At 47.1% G+C, this 20375-nt stretch overlaps 1 protein-coding gene across 1 annotated transcript in view; it reads left to right on the top strand.

The window, feature by feature from the left end:
- Positions 1-20375, top strand: part of LOC120846581 (rac GTPase-activating protein 1) — a 48245-nt gene that overhangs the window by 21757 nt on the left and 6113 nt on the right. The window contains exons 7-10 of the mRNA XM_040503848.2: positions 7567-7762; positions 9618-9871; positions 13605-13853; positions 17982-18090. Of these exons, the coding sequence (XP_040359782.1) occupies positions 7567-7762; positions 9618-9871; positions 13605-13853; positions 17982-18090 (808 nt within the window). The remainder of the gene's footprint in view (positions 1-7566; positions 7763-9617; positions 9872-13604; positions 13854-17981; positions 18091-20375) is intronic.

Genomic DNA, 20375 nt, shown 5'->3' with positions numbered 1-20375 from the left:
CATGTAACAGTGAAGACTAAGAGAAGGAACACACAACACAGGATGAGGGCTCTCCTGTGTTGTGTGTTGGTTCACTCAGTCTCAGTTGTTTCGCGCTGTTACACCTACATTATGTTAAACTTCCACCAACTAGCCCAGCTCCCTAATTTGTTTCATCTTGTAACTGGGGATCCCAACAGGGTTTTGCCATCACAATCTAATTCGATTCAGGTTTCCAACTCCGAGACATTGTTTCACTCCAGTTTTACCTTCTTATCTTACAGCCCTAGCACTGTGCATTTTCAGTCAGTTTCGGTGGCATTTCGGAGTGTACTACTGATGAAGGAGTGCAAGTGCTTCGTTACGGCGACAGCTGTTAGTGGGGACCTCCCTGTGGAATTGCGTGGTCGTCCTTCGCAAAAACTTTCAGCGACTTGAACATGCACGCGCAGCCAGAGCACGCTCCCCGAGGTGTCAGTGCATACGCACGACCGTCCGAGCAGACAAACTTGCTCGCCGTATGGCTATATTTGGGGTCCGTAGCATAGCCGATCCGAAGAATGCGACTCTCAGTTAGGACGTGCCGAGGAGGCTAGTTGTAGGAGTATGGTTCAGGCATGGGAGTGTGATCAAGAGTGGAAGCAAAATGACGTAAAAGTCTTCAGATCCGTACTTGGGAGGATGCGCAGAAAGGACAATGCCACAATGATCGCGAATTATGCTATTGTTGTGCTATCCGAGCTGCTGTCACTGTACACACATAACGCAGTAGCGTAAATGCACTCCGATTTTTTCTCTGCGTGCATGCATTAACAGGCACGAAAATGGGCTTGCACGTGGCTCCCGCTTCGTTAGCATGCCCAGTCAGGATTGCTTTTTGTTGAGAGTTGTTGCCTTATATTCGTGTCAAATTATGAGAATTATTAATCGGCCTTCTTGTGCGGTTAAAAACGTCTGTGCATTAGGGAACACACAATATCAATATTGTATAAGCTTTTGTGTACTAAATCATATTTCTCTGGCAGCTTTATCGCAATCACTAGAGGGTAAAAGCAGATTGGACATTGAACATTCAAGGAGTGAGAGGTCGTCAAGAAGTGCCATCATAAATTAAATGTTTGTCACATAGCCTGTTGTCTTTAGGAAATATGAGGTGCAGAAAATTTAATTTTCTTGTCTCGTGAGAATTTTTGTGTACTGCCACTTTACTTCTCTTTATTATATAGAGAGGGTTAAATTGGTACTCTACGTCGAGTTACTCATAAAGATGGTTACCACGCTCATGGCTGCTAACCTTTGTCCACTAGCTTTAATGGAAACAAAACCAGGGACTCAAACCGAAAAATATAACGTTTCGGTTACGGTTACGGTTACCGCTTCCTGTTGATAACGGTTTCGTTTCGGTTTTTTAAGGTTTTAATTTTTACGGTTTCGGTTACCGGTTACACGTTCATAAAAACCGGTTTATTTCGGTTTTTCCAATAATTTGTCTAATTGAAATGCTAGACAGCCATTTTAGAAAAAACTGTTTAAAGTAGTCTCAGATATCCAATAACGTGAAATACAAGGAACCTAGAAACGTCTTAATACTTCTAATTGGTCAGAAGTTGCACACGTTCCTAGCTCCAACTCTTGTTCAATACATCTACCTACATTATTTAGTTTGATGCCCGAGCATGCATGTTACTTCTAGTACTCGGGGATCATCGCGTTCTATATAATAAAAATTAAAATAAACACCGCTACTTTGTTGTTTGGCACCATTTATAAACAATTACCCTAAGAAAGTTCCCACTTGATGGTGGAAGAACCATTCGCACTTTATCGTCGCTACAGTTGATTTCAACCTCATACATGCAGGCGAGTCTTCGCTTCACTGAAGGAAGGAACAGAACTACAGCCATCCACTAGTAAAATACTGCTAAGTGGAATGAAGTAATAGAATTGAGAGCTGGGCTGGGCGGGCCGTGAGGCAAGAAGCCTTCGTGCGGTGGAAAGTCCGCCGTAGTCGGGCGGCCCGTGAAAACTACTTGCCTCACTAAACACTGCCCAGTCGACTTCAGGTGCCTGCTGGGTCGAGTGGACTGGCGGTGTAGGTCCCGTCGCTTTTGACTTGTAGGCAGTGCTACCCAGGTCCGACTGAGAGTCTTCGACGACGCTTTGTTTGTCTGTAGTGTGTTCCTTTGTGTTGGTGTGGTTTTCCTCCTTGCCATCGTACGTGTCGAAGGAGCCGTCATCGGCGTGGGGCTCAATGACTGTCGGTCCTGCTGAGCCACTCCAGGATTCGCTCGGTGGCGGTGGTTGTCGAGTCGGGATCCATTGGGTCGTTTTCTTCGATCCAAGATCAAGCTCGGGCACGGTCGGCCGAGACGCCAGCCTCGCAAAGAGCATGGGCGAGAATGTCCTCGGCAGGAAAAACGCACAGGAGCGTCGAGGAGACGACTGTGCCGTCGATGACGGCACTGGTGGGTTTCGAAGACTCAGCGTAGCTGCCGGACTCACGATTAGGGGGCCTCTTCGACTTGGTGTCTGGGCGGCAGCTGGTGTGCGCGGGAGCACGAGGCGTGTGGCGTCCGCGTCGAGGCTGGTTGGGTAGCTGGTCGGGGAGCTCTCGGAAAACCTCAGACTCGAATCCTCGACGTCTGGGATAGGACTACCGTCCTACAGTTCCCTCTCGCGACGACGTGGAAGAGTTCCAGTCTATCGAAAATGAGGTGCTGGTGTTCGGGGAGCATGTCATCCCAGTAGAACCGATGGCGGGGGAGATGCCTGATCTCATGGACATCCCTCGTGGAGAAACCTATGGTGTCCTGGGCGAGGTCGCTCAGAATGTCGTAGGCATGACGGACCCTCGCTCCGGCATGGGTGGTGGGGGCTCTATCAGAGGTAGTTGGATTGCGCTGGTGGCTCTGGTAGAAATGATTCTCGTAGAAGCCATACCTCCGGCGGTGGCAGGGGGAGGCCTCCGGCGATGCTGGAAGCGATCTCTCGGCGCGTCTGTGGATGTTCGAGCTCACCGTGCCGACGTTCGAATAGCTCGCGTTCACAGTTTTGCGAGAGAGACTGTTGAGACTGCTGGCCGTGTGGGGCGAGATTGGCCAGGCCATCGACGATTGGAAGCAGGGCAGCTCCCAAGGTTCAGGCGAAGGAGGCAGAACTTGCATCCCATGTCTGTTGGACGAGGGTGGCGCGTTGGCGCGTTTGACAAGGAGGCATCCTTCTCCTTGGCTTTTTCTTTTGTCATGTTGAGAAGCTGAGAGGCGTGGCAGTGCCGGCGACGGTAAAGCCCCTCTATCCTGGGAAAAGTGGCGCCGTTCATTGTTGTTAAATGCTCGAGGCACGTGCGACGCGCTACTTCTGGGAAATTCATGCCGTCTGAAATAGCTAAGTGTTGCGCTGTGCCGCCATGATCTTCCCAAGGGCTGCACGTTGCACGTGCCTTGTGCATCGACGAACATTGCGCTACTTTTGAAACATGAAGGGGCTTTAGGCGGCGGGTGCCACTCGGTTTGAAGAAGGGTCTCGGCGTGGGAAGGAAAAGAAAAAAACTCGGACACCCTTCTGACGTTTCCTCGCTCCTTCCACCACTCTCAGCCCGAGCATATATATATATATATATATATTGTATATATAATACAAAACGCCAATGTCAAACCCCTGACTTTTTTTTTCTTTCTGTGTTGTTTCAAAATCGTCACTCGCGACACGTTTCACACTAAATAAACAACATAAACATTATTAATGAACAGCAGGGCCCATTAAAGCCCCTTCATGTTTCAAAAGTAGCGCAAAGTGCGTCGATGCACGAGGCACGTGCAACGTGCATCCCTTGGGAAGGTCATGGCGGCACAGCGCAGCACTGAGCTAGATTTCAGACGCCATGTTCTTTCCAGAAGTGGCGCGCTGAACGTGTCTCGCGCGTTTCCACTACAATGAAGGCGCCACTTTTCCCAGGATACAGGGGCTTTAGGGCCCGTTTGCTCGAAGCGCTAACCGCGGCTAAAGTTAGCCGCAGTACCTAGGAGAGGGATTCTGAGATCATGTGACAGGGATCGGTAGGGATGCGGGAAAACATGGCGGTGCCCCGCAAAGTGAGCGCCGCTCGCTTCGGAACTAATAAGTCGTTGTAGCTGCAATATCGCGCGCGTTAGTCAGTAACTAATGGTGCAGGAGGCTTTCGCTTTGCCTTACCTCACTTAAATCGTAAAGCATGAGCAATGACCTCGCCGCATTTTTTAGATAGTATTTCGATTCTGGCCATTCTTAAGCCTAAATGAACACGATAATTGTCGGCATGCATGGAAACGTCTTTGGAAAGTGGATTGCCTTGACTCAATCGGCCTTGTATTGATAGCACACAAATTTCCCAAGCACCGAGGTGCATCCTACGAGTGTAGTTGCAGGCATTGCGCGTGCTGGCGTATGCAGTAGGAATATACCCGTTGCTCTGGGCAGGGGGCGCGAGCGCGTCCGGAAGACTTACGCAAGACGCGACCAAGTTTTGCTGGCTGCATCATCCGTGTGGCGCTGTAACGTTCGATTTTGCACGTGCCACGTTCGAATACAAGCCGCTGTCAGCATCTGTAGATGTGCGGTAACAAAACGTCTAAAAAAGTTTAAAAAAAAAGAACAGAATTATGCTGCTTGCGGCCGCAGCGTTCTATTAAACATTCCTTTCATATTTGCTTTCTTTCACAGCTTCCGCGAGCACGTATATTTCACTTTACGTGATAGTGAAGCCGAAGCTACTCGGAAAAGCGCGTCATCCTGAACGATGCTCGCACTGCACGAGCGCGCGTGCTTGGCATGGACGCGGAAAGCTCGCAGCTCGCTCTTGTAGCCTCTGCTACGCTGGAACTTAGAATGGAACTGAGTAGAAAAAACTCTAGTGGGGAAGCGTATTGATGCACGTTCGAAACGCGAGCCAAATATTCTATTTTGCTCGCCTGCAGCGCTGCTCAAAACTTGTGAGCTACGGGCCTATCGTTCTAAAGGAAAATGTCTAAAACAAATTTTGCCTTGCACGCGCGTTCGTCCAAGTCTTATAATGATTATTTACTTCGAATCTTTTATAAGAGGAAGGACAGCGAGCGCGGACCATAGAATTACACTTCCAGCGTTCTTCTCGATGCTTGGGTAATTTAGAAAAAGGTCTGTCGGGGCGGGACGCTGGTCTTCTTTTGTGTACTATTAATATCCGGTCGATTGAGTCAAGGCAATCCGCTTTCCAAAGACGTTGCCATGCCGACACTTATCGCATTCATTTAGGCTTAGAAAGGCCAGAATCGAAAGACTATGCAACAAATGCCGCGAAGTCATTGCTCGTGCTTTGCGATTTAAGCGAAGTAAGGCAAAGCGAAAGCCTCCTGAACCATTCGTTCCTGACTAACGCGCCCGATAGTGCAGCTACAACGACATATTAGTTACAAAGCGAGCGGCGCTCACGCACCGGGGCGCCGCCATGCTTCCCGGCATCCCAGCCCCCAGTCACGTGATTTCAAACTCCCTCTCCTAGGTACTGCTGCTAACTTTAGCCGCGGTTAGCGCTTCGAGCAAACGGGCCCAGGTTTTCTTTTCCGCCATCTCTGCATGATGGCCAATTTACCTCGTTTCTTTATACTGGCTACTGCATGTCAGGAACATCGGTGGTTTTGATAGAACCGAGTTGGATGGACATCTGAGAATTCGAACTTATTAGCTAATACACTGAAAGCGACACGTACTGAATACATGTAGCGATGTAGGAGTGTGGCAGATTTAGAAATATAGAATTTTTTTAATTATAAGCTCGACCACTAATTCAATCTGCGTATTCTTAATCCTAAAGTCAGATTGAATGGAAATATGTAACCAGATGCACCACTCGCTGACAGTAAGTCTGTCAAATGGCCACAACAATTTAAGATCCCTCCTCCAGGTCATACTTCAGAAAAACTAATAGTTTATTTTTCGGTTAATATTGGTTAAAACCGGTTACCGGTGAATAATTTACGGTTCCGGTTCCGGTTACGTTTTTTATAAATATCAAATAACGGTTTCGTTCCGGTTACGGTTACAGAAAAAATTTCGTTCCTAAACGGTTTTCGGTTTCGGTTACGGTTACGGTTTGAGTCCCTGAACAAAACACAAATTTGACAGTTTGTGCCACTGTTTCACAGCCGTAGCATTGCAATTTTGCAGTACAATATGACTGCTATGTTGGGGCTTTTAGTGGGCATCGCGGAGTAAGTGCAATCCACTTATAACGATAATGAAAAAAAAAAATTTAATCATTATAACCAATTATCGCTGTGTCTGTACTAGAAACTGAGTGTTTCTAGTCTAGAAACTCTAGAAACTGGTCGTTATAAGCAGCACATTGTTATATGTTGTATCGTTATAATTGGATTGCACTGTAGTGATTAGACACAAATCATCGCTATCACTGATATATGGTACTGCTCCAAACTTGTATGTATGTGATGCTCCAGGGCTGCTCCACATACCACATTTTCAAATACCAAGTGCTACGAAAAGATTTTTTTTCTGCTCCAAAAATTGCTCCAACCTCGGAACTGTCTGGAGCACCGATGGCTTAGGATACACAATAAGTGGTTAAATATTAGACAGAGAAGATCTGCCGTAAAATACCGAGAGATGCCCCGCACCCGAAAGATAGCCCACCTCTAGTAATAGTAGTGGTAGGATCAGTGATGGCCTCGGCGTAAATGCGGCTAGTTCGCTAGGGCGGGATATAAGCAAACGCTACTGACTGGGAAGTACAGTCATCTTTGCTTCGTTGCCCCTCGCCACCATAAGAAGCTTGGAAGGGACACACCTAAAAATAGCAATTTTGTAGAACTTTTTTTGATTGTACACCGAAAGTTAGCCCACTCCATATTTTCAGCCGATTTACTTTTGATGTTAGGTGGGCTATCTCTCGGAATTTTACGGTAGACATTTGAATGTTTGTGTTGACGATATTGATACTGATTGAACCAAACATGTTATAAGAATGTTGTATGTGGTTCATGGTACTGGTTGGTCCTCCGGGGCCCCGACAAAAATTAAGTTTCAAACTGAGGTCGGTGCATGAACAGCGTCTGACTGTGATGTTTAAAAGATGCTGGTCTGAGGGACGCTGTTGGATACAGTGGCGTCACTGAGGTCAGCAACAGCCAAGACAATGGCCCGCTCCGCCCCGCCCCCCCCCCCTCCCCCCCCCCCCCCCCCCATGTCGTGGCCCTCTGCAATACTCCCCCCCGCTCATCACCCACCGCAACATTCCTCTACTCGTCGCCCACCGCGACACCCCGGAGCGCTGCACCTAAGGCAATCTGCCCCTCCCCCCCTTTTATGACTCCACTGGTTGGAAACAACCATAATTTTGTTGTTGTGACCATAGCAAAACACGACAATCTTCCGACCCTGTAAGGGGCATGCCGATTCATACCCCGAGAATTAAAGAAGGTAGCGTCGGTGTCTTCCCTCAATTAACGCTGTGATTGGGAGTGGATGCTGTGAACGATTGCTTTGAAGTTTGTGCGGTGTAGCACTTGTTGGCCATGCATCTTGGTTTTGAGTGTGTGGGGTCCCTTCACGTTGCAGGGGACACAGGAAGGTGATGAAGTAGACCCGAAGCGAGCCAACGTGAGAGCCACCACGACGGTGACCATGATGGACGGCAAGGAGTTTGTGACCACCTCACGCTTCTTCGCTCCGCCGGCATCAACGGTGCCCAGCGCTCCCCCACTGCCTCGCTCGGCGACTCCCGCTGCTGTCACACCCCCTACCCTCACCAGAGGTGACTTTGCTTTGCATTGCAGTTTGTTGCCTTAGTTTTCCTTTTGTTTTCTTTTACATCAATAGCCGTTATGAGCTCTTCCCCCCCACCCAAAATGACGTGGGACATTGTAGTTGTAGGGCATCCGTTGATATCGTCACGTGACACTGTGACATCAGGATATCACACAATGTCACGTGATGTTACGTGATGCGATGGTGTCATGTGACTGGACTTACGTGATGTGACGGTGTAGCGTGTCATGTGACTTGGTGTCTCATGTGACTTCACAATGTCATGATGTTTTTGTTCCTGCACTGTGTTTTTGCATTTTGCAGTGTCCACTGGGTAATCAGCATATTGGCAGTCAGCAGACAATTTCAAACGCTTGTTTTCAGGCATTGTTTCAGGCATTTTCAGGCAGCTCACGAGTAAAATTTAAGCCGTTCTGTGTTCATGAAATGTTTGTAGTTTGTATTAAATGTGTTTGTACCATTCCTGCCCTGGCCTCACGGCTGACAGTACATATGTATGAAAAATATGCACCACGTCTAAGGCGGTGCGGTCAATAGAGATAGTTTGTTATTGGCATTGAGCTTGGGCTTTGCATGCCATACATTCGGCACTACGTCGTGTAGTGAGGACAAATATACTCGCTATAGCTGCTCTCAAAAGTCTCCGAACATCGGGGAGTCGACAAATTGAATCTGCATACATCACAACTCTTGTGATATCTAGAAAGGGGCTTCTGGGTGGCGAAATTGTTTTGTTGCAGAATGGGGACAATCCTATTTTTGACTTGTATGTTTGTGCACAAATGTGTTTTGTCTTTTTTGCCATCGTGATAATAGCTTTTATTGCACCGATATTTTCTTTTTCGGCCTGACATTGTTTCAGAAGATTTCCACGCTTTTGGTCTTCATCCGACTTGCCGCTTACAGTGTCTTAATCAGGATTGCTTTAGCTTTCACAGCCCACAATAAACCAACTTCACATATACTTGCACTTGTTTCCAACAAACCTCTCCAAGCGTCGGAGAGTTCCTAAATAAATCAAGAGGAATAGATCTGCCGTGTTCACATACATTTCGGCTCCCTCAGATTGGCGGGGCATAGAGGCAGACGTCAGTGGTTCGGATAGTTCCAGATTGTTGGCAAGGCTGTAATAAACCTAAAGCAGCAGCGCTATGTCGCTCGCGAGATCAGAACCTAACCTTTTGCCGCTTTTTTCTTGCAAAAAAAAAAAAGCAGCATCGGGCATTGCATGAAGAACCACTTCAATGTGTCCTGGCAAAACAAACGTGTCTCTACTGTTGTGTGCTCTTTTTCAGATTTCCTCTTGCTTTCTCTCCCATTCTTTCTTTCAGGAGCACCAATGTTGACGTTTGCAATTTACCCCACTCCGCCAACACCGCCATAGTGCCAAATTTTCAACGTTGCCTAATGAGGCGAAAATTGGGCACGAAGTGGACACAAGGGCTGCGTTAACATTTGGCTGAAGGCGAATCCTCGGCCAAACGCCGACTCAGCACTCGCATCCAATCCGTGCCCGTGTTTGCCTCTCTATGAGTGCAGCTGACGCCGTCGTCTGGTGCAATCAATCAAGTGGCACCAAAGTTGCATTGTCACGGCTTTCCACGTTTGCTAGACGAATCGCGCATAGTGAATGCACCGTGATTCTGCTCTTTTTCTGTGCACAATTGCTTTGGCGACGATGGCAAACGCACAAAGATGGCAAGCGTCACAATGATGCACTTTTGGCTCCGTTTGATTGGCTCCGTTGAATCGTAGCATTTGCTACACTCGGGCCTGATGCAAAACAAAGTATAGGAGCAGTTGGTACCCCTCCCGCCTCAATTCCCTTGCGGTGCATGCAGCCGGCACACCCGCCACCCCCACCACTCCCGCCACGACCCCCGTGGGCCAGCAGCGCTGCTTCGGAGGTCCGGAGAGCACTCCTAGGCGCACCAACTCGGCGGGCAAGCTGCAGTCGCGGGTGCATGACTTTGTGTCCAAGACGGTGATCAAGTCCGAGGCGTGCGGACCCTGTGGAAAGCGCATCAGGTTCTACAAGACGGCCCTCAAGTGCGTGCGCTGCCGCTCCACCTGCCACCCAGAGTGCAGGGATCAGGTGAGCGGCTGTTCCCACAATCTGCAGCTTTGTCGCCGTTAAGCCTGATTCGGACAGCTGCACTAGTTTCGTTCGGAACGGCGACGGAGCCGTCTTGTGAAGCATTCACCGCGCATGGCATGGTGAGCAATCCAAAAAGTAGCTTCGTGAAGCAATCGCAAGTCTCAATTGTCCTGGTCGTTGCAGTCGTTTTGGTTTCTGGAAACGCGGTGGACAAAAATGTGAGAATCAGCCTTCGGTGCGGGGGGTTTCTACGTCATTGTTGTCCGTATGACTTCGGTTCGGGCAAAACGAATGTGTAGCTCGTACTATGTTGGCATGATTTTGGTTTTACAGCGAACCTGTTAAGGGCTAGTTTCCCCAGGATCATGTCCAGTACCAAAGAAATGTCGACACCCGTGGTCGACATAACACTCTCGTTGCCGCCGTCGCTCATAGATGGTGGCAGCTGTCCAGAGTGTTGTGTTTGCCAGTTGTCTGCTTGTTGCCGTCGCTCGTAGATCGTGGCAACCTTTCCTGAATCGGCAGCCAGACAACTGGTTGCTGCTGTCGCTCATAGATGGCGGCAACGTTTCTTCGGAGGCAGAAAAGTAAGAATGGAACGAGTGGCAATGTGCGCAGCAGCGTGAATGGTTCTGTAACTGCTGCAAGGCCACTATTGCATAACGTTCCACTGCGTCGAGCGCTTCAGATTCCATTCCAAAAGAAGAGCAGATTGCTCGCCTGGAAAACCACCGCCGAGAACAGAAGTTACAGCTTCATTGCTCTTCCTTCTTCCCCAGACTGGAAAGGCTGAAAGTTTTTTTCACAAACAGTTTTCGGAGCATCCAAATCTTTTCGGTCACTGTGCTCGTTCTCGCACTTGGAGAATAGGGTACTTACTCCTTTAGCTTCAGCAAGGCTCAAGGATGGCTAGCTGCAAATGTGTCTATCTACCGTAGTCCCTCGTTATAACGAGATCAACAGGACGGCAAAAAAAATTCAATATAAGCTGTAGAGTAAACTTTCGTTAATTCGACCTCGACGGGACCTTGAAATTTGGTCGAATTATCCAAATGATCAAATTAAAAAAAAAGGACAGAAAAACGGTTAAAATTAAACTTTCTTCTATTGTTCAAAAGTACTCACGGATGGTCTGCACTTAAAACGTGTGTCCAGAAGCATGCTCCGGAGAGCAGTGTAACTAAGCGTCACGTCCTCAAAAAATTGCGTACAAAAAAAAAAAAGAAAACAAACAAAGTAAGTTTTACTCTGGCGCCGAGCAGCCAGACCGTCGGCGACAAAGAAAAATGACAAAAAAAAAAAAGGAAAAGAGAACCCGCGCTTTTCGGCGCGCAAGATGGACCGCTCACGATGCTACAAAAAAGCGTTTTGAGAGCGCGCACTGTCTCCGCGCTACTCCACGCCAGATTGGTTGCGCTGGCTCGTGTCATTCGCTACGGTCTATCTCAACGGCGTAGCGGAGCAGGCAGATATTTGCGCACGTTCGGTTTTGCAGCAAAGGACCCGTGTTTCGCCGTATGTTGGTGGTTTTTGTGCCGTGGTGCCTGTTCAATATGAGCCCGCGCGCATTTGCTCGGGACGAATTATCCGATGCGGAGTCGTCCCGAGTTCAAACTTTCGAACTTTCCCTCCCATAGAAATGTATGGGCGCTCGCCGGGACTTTTGAACAGGATCAAATTAAACGAAAAGTCGAATTAACCGAGGTCGAATTAACGAAAGTTTACTCTAATTCGCTAAAAGCAGGAGGGCCAGGAAAACAGCAACAGCAGCGTTAAAGGGACACTAACACCCCCCCCCCCCAAATAGTTTTCTTTTTTTTTTTGCCAGGCGATTTAGTATGGTGTCGGAAGATTACCAAATGAATATTTTGCTACCGAGTCACATATATTTTTAATAAAGTAAAAAAACGCAACTGCTTGAAACGGAAACCGAAACATGTGCACGAAAGCTCAGAGGAGAAAGTTGCCGGAAGTCACATGGCTATCGCTCCCGACTCAGTTTTTTTCCCGTTCCTCCACTTCTTGGGCGTGCAAAACAGATAACGACAATGAAGACGTTGCTTGAACCGTTCGTCGTACATTTTTTTGCACATGTATCCCTTCCCCTCGCTCTTCTGTACTTGAAGATCGATGGGCCGGTACCACAGTTCCAAAGTAGCGGCCCCACGTTCGTCGCAATGTTGATTCGTCGTGCGCTGCCATCGCGCATGACGTCACCATATTGAGAATGACATTGAGAATGACACTTTGTGCGATCTGTGCAACTATTTTTTTCGATCAACGTATTTGCAGCTTTTTGGATGTCACAAAAACTAGGGTTCCTATTCTTTCCTATTTTTAATATTGAATATGTGCCTTAGACAAACCACGACTTTGAATGTACTATTTGGCATGCATCAGTTTGAACGACATGGGACCGTCCGTGGAAAAGAGAGTGAACGCGCCTGAAACCGGCCAACTCTTGACCTGTGGTTTTTAGGTGGAAAGACTATGAATTTCGATCCTCAATTGTGTTCTGTGTAGTTAGGCTACATAGGTCATGAAAACATTGGCATGCATAAGTACCCTGTCAGTGTCCCTTTAAAGGTGGATGGGAACACTGCGGAAGACCCAAAACATATATTTAATCAAACAAACCTTGGTGAAGAACAACTCGTGGCACCTTTACTTGGGTGTAAAGAGAAATAATTAAGTAGAGTTTGCAGATATTTTTTTACGGACATCAGTCCTCCTCAAGTTTCTTGGGACATCGCAATAGCACTGTCACTGCCGCTGCACTCCACTTCGTTCCGAAGCAGCCGTAGGATGTTTTGCTTCTTTGCAGTCTGTATTTCTATAAATGCCTCTCCGACGTTTTTTTGTCTTTACCTATGCCACACACAGTCTACGATCACAGGATTCGTGGTAGGAGCAACAATAAGAATGTCTGCATCGACAAATGCAGACGAATCGAAGTTATCCTCAGTGGCTTCACCAACGTGTTTGCACGCACTCCTGTGGAGATTGTTGCAGCTCTGGAGATCACATGGTGGCTGGGCAAGCACGCACACGCAAGCAAATCCAATGTGGTCAAAGCAGTTGGCAGTTCTCGAACCCGTCCAGTATGTCTCGCTTGTTGTGCAAGATAATAGACAGTGTTGAACAGTCATTGCCGGAATGTTGAATTCTTTGGCGATTTCAGACTTGGGCCGAACCCTTTTCTCAACCTCGCAGATTGGAGCGACTTGCGGTAAACACTCCCATTCGACGCACGTGTACTGCATGTATGGTGCAGGCGTGCCCATATTGGGGGCTTCCGGAGGGATGTTTTCTCGGCTCCTTCGCTTCCTTTACCCAATTCCGACAAAGGTCAGGCCACGGGCACCGTGCATAGCGTCTGAGCGTGGATGCTGCTTGTCATCGGAAGCGGTGGTCCACCTTCCATGCCTCGGTCACTTGCTTGCTTTGTTTTCTATTTACCAATACCCAGTTTGCTTCGATGGAAGGAAAGGGAATGCAAGGGTCTCCCGCACGTCTTCGTCTAGGCTCCCGTGTTTTCGGCACCTCGGCCTTTGGTAATGAGCATGGTCGGCCACCGATACACTTGGAATAATCCAGTTCAAAATGCATGCATTTTTACTGGGATCATGTTGAACTTAGATGAAAGCGATAATCTGAACAAAGCAGTTTTGGTGTACTGTTAACCGCTGCACCCGCTTGATCTCACGAAGGACGTCTCTCCTTTCCCCAGGTTCCCCTCCCGTGCGTCCAGGTGTCCCAGACGCCCACCCAGGGTGGAACTCACACGTGGAAGGGAACTGTCGTTGCAGACCATGTGCCCCCCACTGCACCCATGGTTCCGGCTGTCGTGGTGCACTGCATTCAGGAAGTGGAGCGCCGGGGGCTCTCGGAAGTGGGCCTCTACCGCGTCTCCGGCTCGGAGCGCGAGGTGCGGGAGATCAGGGAGCAGTTCCTGCGCGGCAAGGGGGTCCCAAACCTGGTGAGAATGGCCCTCGCCTCTTCGAGCGTGGAGATAGTCCCTTAGCCCTTTAACCATACTTAATCCCTTAATTATTCTGGAAGAGCGTAGCTCGTCAATGTGGAACCGTCCGCAAACCGTTGAGCATGAGTATAGCTTGTCTGCTTTCCCTGATTCACGCACTTGACCGTTTTGGATGAACGAGGCTCGCTCAGGGATTAGTTTGAGGCTCTGCCAAAAGATGGCATTACTGCTTTTAGGGGCGAAGCTCCTTAGGGTCTAGCCTTGTCCGTCCGTCCGTCCGTCCATGCTCATATAAAAAGAAAAAAATGTTTGCGCAGTCGACAGGATTCGAACCTGTGCGGGGAGACCCCAATGGATTTCTAGTCCATCGCCTTAAACACTCGGCCACGACTGCGGGAGGAGTAGGGGGCTCTGAGATGTGGTAGTAACTCAAGAGCTGGGGTTTCTGTCATGGATGAAACAATGCATGTAGCCGCTCAACGTCTATACAGGAGAGGGCGCTGTATAATCGCGTTAAACTTTGCGTGCATTGGCTCAACGTTTATAGACGAGAGGGTGCTGCGGTCAGATTCTCAAATTCGTATATAACCTTGTTCTATACCACACATTCTCTTTCTGACATGGACTGTTGACTTAAGGGGGTACACCCCCTGGGAGGGTCAACTTTTGAACCCTTAGCTTAAGATTAATGAAACTTACAGGGTAGGCTGGTGGTTTCAGGTCTGTCGGTTAAGTGGGAAGGAAATTAAGGCAGCTTCTATCAGCAACACCCCTACATTGTTTAGTTAATCTATCGTCGAAAAACTATCACAATATTCAAGATTTTTATTCTCTAGATATGTAGCAGAATGCCCAGGAGGTGTGCCTATGGAAAGTTTCCTGTAAAAAGTAATTGATTTCTATCAATTTTCTCTTCTGCAAAATCGGTCAACTTTTTGGTCCTCCGTGCCTCCGACAAAATGTCAACATTTTTATAAAAGACATCCATAAAGTGACAAACTGCATAGGCGCATTCCTTATTAAATTTCAGTCAGGAAAGTGAAGAACAAGCCTTCCCTGTATTGCCATTATCAAACGATAGATTGACTAAAATGGAATTTATACCAAAAAATTGAACGGAGAAAAATGTGTTCGAAGTGCTCCAAACCATACCTTCAGTGAAAATTTCTGGGAATACTCTCTGGATGTAGATGGATGTAAATATGTAATTTTTCAAAATCAATGTTTTTTGCAGAATTTTTTTTTTCTCTGGGTAGTGTCCCCCCTTAAAGGGTAACAGCAAAGAAAAAAAAGTTTTTTTTTAAATATCCTAATTGGGACAAGCATGTCAAAAAACAATTTTTCCGCGAGAAAAAACATTTTTCACAGCAATATTTATTGCGTGAGACTCATTTTAGTTTGCGGCTATTTCGTCCGTTTTAAATCGCGCGCCACGAAGTTGTGATTATGTGACGTCAATCCCAAAAGGTTCTCATTGGCTAAGAGTTTGATTGACAGCTTAGATCTTGGTTGTTAAACCTTTGTTATATGTTGCAATTTCCTTTTGAGCGGCATATTTTTACGTTTAAAGAATAACCCATGTGATGAGAGTTATTATTCTTTACAAAAGGTTTACAAGACGGGCACTTCCGTTTGTATTCATACAAACAGAAGCTTCGCCATTCTTTCATGGCCGCCGAAGTGTCTGCTCCCGCTTGTCTCGCCTACCTCGACTAATCGTTTCGCCTAAGTGATCAGTGTTTCGTCGTTTCGTGCTGACCCAGGTACTTCTTGAAGCGAAGTAGTGTGTGTTTAGCAGCTGTCGCAGGTGTTAGTGATAGGAAGCGACGCGGGGTTTTGGCTTTCATAGCGCGGTTCTTTCGTCTTCCTCTTTGCTTGCTTAGCGTGTTTTTTTTTTTTTTTGTTTGTTTGCGCGTGCAAATGCTGACTTTTCGGAGATGTCAGATGCGTGATCACGACAGTGAGCCTTCCAGCAGCCATGTCGCCCCGAAAGGAATGCTATTTGGCTGGAGGCAATCGGGCGTTCGCGTAGCGACCAACGTGCCTAGTTACGTTCTCGTCATATCGCTCTGGAGGCCGTCGAGATTCGCCCCGTGTGCACCTAACGTCCGCGACTAGACAGAAAATAAATAAGCACTATGTCCACTACGTAAAAATGGTCTCAGTTCATGCATCTGTAGGCAGGTACGAAATCGTGCCCAAATTTATTCACACCGCACGATGCAACACGTCGCTGTGCAAACGCAGTCCAACACGAAGCATAAAAACGGCAGATTTAGGACAACAATTCGGAGTCCAGTGTTCAATTAAAACGACGTAATTTTGTTGAAAACGCCCGCAGCTTTATACTCACGGTATGCGTCGGGAAACTTCCACATTTTGAAACAGAACGAGGCAGATTTACTTTTAAAAACGTTCCCAGCGCCCTCCCGGACCAGTTTGACTGGATCAGCTGACGACGACGGGACTTATCTGGTTGAACGTCAACCCCACAACAACCAATTTGCGCTCCGTGTTAGCACCGTATTACACACACCACGAACGTTTCAGCTCTGTCGCATCGCCGTGTCGCCGTGTTGCACCAAACAGAACGGGATCGCCGAAACCAACGCAGCGCTGTCGTGAACCTTGGCTTGTGGTTGCGCACTCGTGGATTCTGTGACTCCCTTCGCTTTCAAAGCGCGCACGACGATTACGAACGATACTTTCCGTCATCCGGGAACATCACAGGGGCACTTCTCCGGTCACGTCTTCGCTACATGTGCTCGCAAACCGCGTCAAACCATAACAACCAAAACAATACCGCGGCCTGGCGTAGTCGGCGTAGTTGCCAGATCTTGCCGGAAGTCGAGACGCTGCGCCGTTCAACTCCGCAACGCAAGGAGAGTGAGGGGCGGGGCGTACTCCTCTTCCGCGGAGGTCGAAAGAGCGGGAGTTTCAAATGTGGAGAGGTTCTGACTCTACTAAATTACGTCCTGTGGCGTAAATATTGATAAAAAAAAATAATTTTTTTCGCGGAACATTTGTTTTGTGACATGCTTGTCCCAATTAGGCTGTTTAAAAAAAAACTTTTTTTTCTTTGCAGTTACCCTTTAAGCGGTGGAGATGCGTTCCCACGGCTTCTAGCGGATCCAAGCTGATCCACTAGAAGAACCACTGGCTCTGCATTTCACTGACCATAAAGCAGTATGGCCACCGCCCCGGGTGCCACTGACCCTAGCGACGCCACTGGTATTACATCATTATATGTGGTATCATTATAAGTGGATTGCACTGTACTGTCGAGACCGGTTATAACGAAGTGAACGGGAATCGGAAATCACTTCGCTATATTCGCTATTTCGTTATAACCGAATTCGGCTAATGAAGTGCAAAAGAGAATGAAACATTGTGATTGCTTCGCTGTAGCCGCTATTTCGTTATAACCGACTTCGTTATAATCGGTCTCGACAGTATACTGTTTCATAAAACAACTTTAATGTCGTGCAGATACTGTTTGGTGCTGTTTTGGTGGTTTTTCGTGCACCAAAAACCTTCTGAAACATGAAGCAGCGCTACTCTATGGCGACGAATAAATACGGCAGTTTCGGTTTCGGTAGTAGCATTGCCGCGAAGTGGTGTAGGCGGGAACCGCATCCTTGTTTCTCGGCCGACCCCCAAGTTCTGATTTTAATTTTTTTTGTAAAAACTATCGGCGGCCTAGATACGAGTAAATACGGTAAGAAAATAACAAATTACTGTTGACTTTGTCCACTTTTAGTTTAGCTAGGCAAACAGTAAAGCCTTGCCTATATAGTGGGAATGAATGAGTGTTTTTGTAAAATCACAATTACGGTATACTCCAGACAGAAGTGTGAAGAAAACTAACGTGCAGAGACAACAGATCAATCAACACACACAAAGACCTATGTGTGGTGGTCATTTTGCTTGTGCATACCTTGGCCTTGGAAATTTTCATTGGTATTGAAAATTTACGTGTCTCCTTGCCTTTCTAACTTGCAATTTATTGACTGGGGTTGTGCGCTTATCTGTTTTATAAGGCTTTGGTGGTGGCTGTGTAGCCGTCTTGGAGCTCCTATCGGTAGGGCACCGCTTTTGAGTGATAGGCATTTCTTTTTCCCCCAGTCCAAAGCGGACATCCATGCCATTTGCGGTGTGCTGAAGGATTTCCTGCGTTCCCTCCGCGAAACCCTCATTTGCAAGTCAGTCTGGAGGGACTTTGTCAAGGCTGCAGGTGAGTGTCCCGTCTTGTTCCACTGTTGTTTGGCCTCACCCTCACGTCCACAATTGCACAAACATTTCTCTCGTAATATCTCGGGGAATTCGAAGTCACTGAATTATCTGAGATTGCCCCACCGCATAATACCGGTATAAGGTATACACGGGGCTCAATAGAGAAAATGAAACCCAGCTTTTTTGGCCCGCACAAATAAACTACCGTAAAATACCGGGCAAGCGCCCACTCATACTTGGGAGATAATCGCAAAAAAATGGGGGATGGGCGCTTGTCCGGTCATCAGTTTTACATATAAATGTACTATGTATGCATATTTTCTCAGATCTTACAAATTTGGTAATGGGCACTTAATGTGGAATGGGTGGATGCGCGGTATTCTACGGTACGCATTGCAGAAAGCTAGAACTCTGTCTGAATATAATGCCAGTGGTGGGGATAGGATGGCAAAGTTGGAAGATACGACTATTCCTGGACCAAAAGATAAAAGGGAAGGACAAAACTTCTCGATGAGCCAATGTCCACCTAAACCTAATTTTGTCGAAACAAGAAGAAATATTGTGGGCACTTGTGGCATTTATTTCAGTAAAAGACGCTTGTCAGCAAGAAAGGCAATGTTGTTTTCTTTCTTGCTGACAAGTTTGTTTGACTTGAATACGTAAATGACACAAGCGTCCACAAGGCCATTTCTTGTTTTGACGACCTTGTCAAGTTTTGGGCCGCCATGATAAGGTAGCACGTTAAACACTGATGGCCCAGACGTTAAATGGCTTGCACTTGGAAGTACTACTAGAAAATACAAAAAATGCCACATTTTTATAGCAAAGCTGTATATGACTCGTTGGTAGGGTTTTTTTCGTTTCCGTTGACAGAACAGTAGTTGGAAGACAAAATAGTCGACAGAAAACCCATACGTGTGCCTTATGACCGTTTGCGAGCGCTTTGTCTCTTATCATGTGGTTTTGACACTTGTTTCGGTAAAAAGACCACAAAGCAAGTGTCAAAACTATGTGATAAGCCTCCTCGGTAGTTACGAGGCAAAGTGCCAGTCTACAGATCCCCAAGTGATGAATTAGAATCCCGGCCGAAGTGTCGGCAATCTGACGGAGGCTTATTGCAAAGAAGGCACCGTGTAACCGAGCTTTCGGTTGCGCGTCGAAAGATCCCCAGGTGGTCCAAATTAATCCCCAGTCCTCCACTGGGGCGTGCCAGATGCTCATCGTTGGTTTAGCACATAAAACCCCCAAATTCGACTTAAAACCACGTGACAGATAAGCACGTAGTACTCCCAGCATGCATTTCTCAGTAAAGATCGCAGTTGCAGAAACTGCTGCGGCAATGGCAGCGTACAGTCTTTCATATACAGTCTAAGCTCATTATAACGGACCTGGTTACAACAGATATTTGGATATAACATACCGATTTGTGAGGCTCGGTTGGTTTTCCTTTATGCACCATTGACTCAACTTCATATCTGCATACAACATACTCCTTCTACAACAGACCAAAATCTTGGTCAAAATCAAGGTCTGTTATAACAAGCTTAGACTGTATATGTAAAGGTTTTGGTACAGTGCTTTTACTTTTTTTTCGTCAATCATTTGTTATAGACCCGTTTGCTGTTTACAAACATGAACTTGCTGCTTGCGTCCCAAGCGACTTCCGGTCACACCATCTTTGCAAGCCTGTTGAGCTTGCTTATGTCACAACTGCTAGAAAGCATAAATGCTACACCGACAATGAAGCTGGAGATTTACATCTTGGAGGAGGCAAGTTGGTTTACAAGAACACTCTAAACATTTTAACAGATCTCCCGCTCCTTCATTCTTTTGGCATTCACCTGAGGAATTGGTGGTTAAATGTTTCATCTACATTTTAAGCAGTGGTGTTAAGGTGGCCTTTGTTCATTTTTTTAATAAACCGGAAATTCTCTGGGTCGTCAAAGTGTGGAGCATCACCTGGTGGGGTTTCCATAAAATGGGCCTATTGTGCAGCGGGCAATCATTGCAGGTGATACCACAGCTTCGCTGTCCACGCACTTTTTTATTTTATGTTTTTGAAGATTTACAGGTACCTACCGTAAAATACTGGGGAAGCTTTCACTGAAAACTGGATTAATCTGGACATTGGCGCTTGTGCGGTTAAATCGGGCACTTAACATACAATTTGCGGAATTCCCAATTTTGGGACATGTAATAGTGGGCGCCTGAATGAAGTGGGTGCTTCTGCATTATTTTACAGTGTCATGTTCCTAAAGGGCCCATGAAACAAATTTTATACTGGGA

Source organism: Ixodes scapularis, unplaced genomic scaffold (genome assembly GCF_016920785.2).
Source record: "Ixodes scapularis isolate PalLabHiFi unplaced genomic scaffold, ASM1692078v2 PGA_scaffold3__209_contigs__length_174095766, whole genome shotgun sequence".
NCBI classification, from domain to species: domain Eukaryota; kingdom Metazoa; phylum Arthropoda; class Arachnida; order Ixodida; family Ixodidae; genus Ixodes; species Ixodes scapularis.
This window is presented reverse-complemented; position numbering and strand designations above follow the sequence as displayed.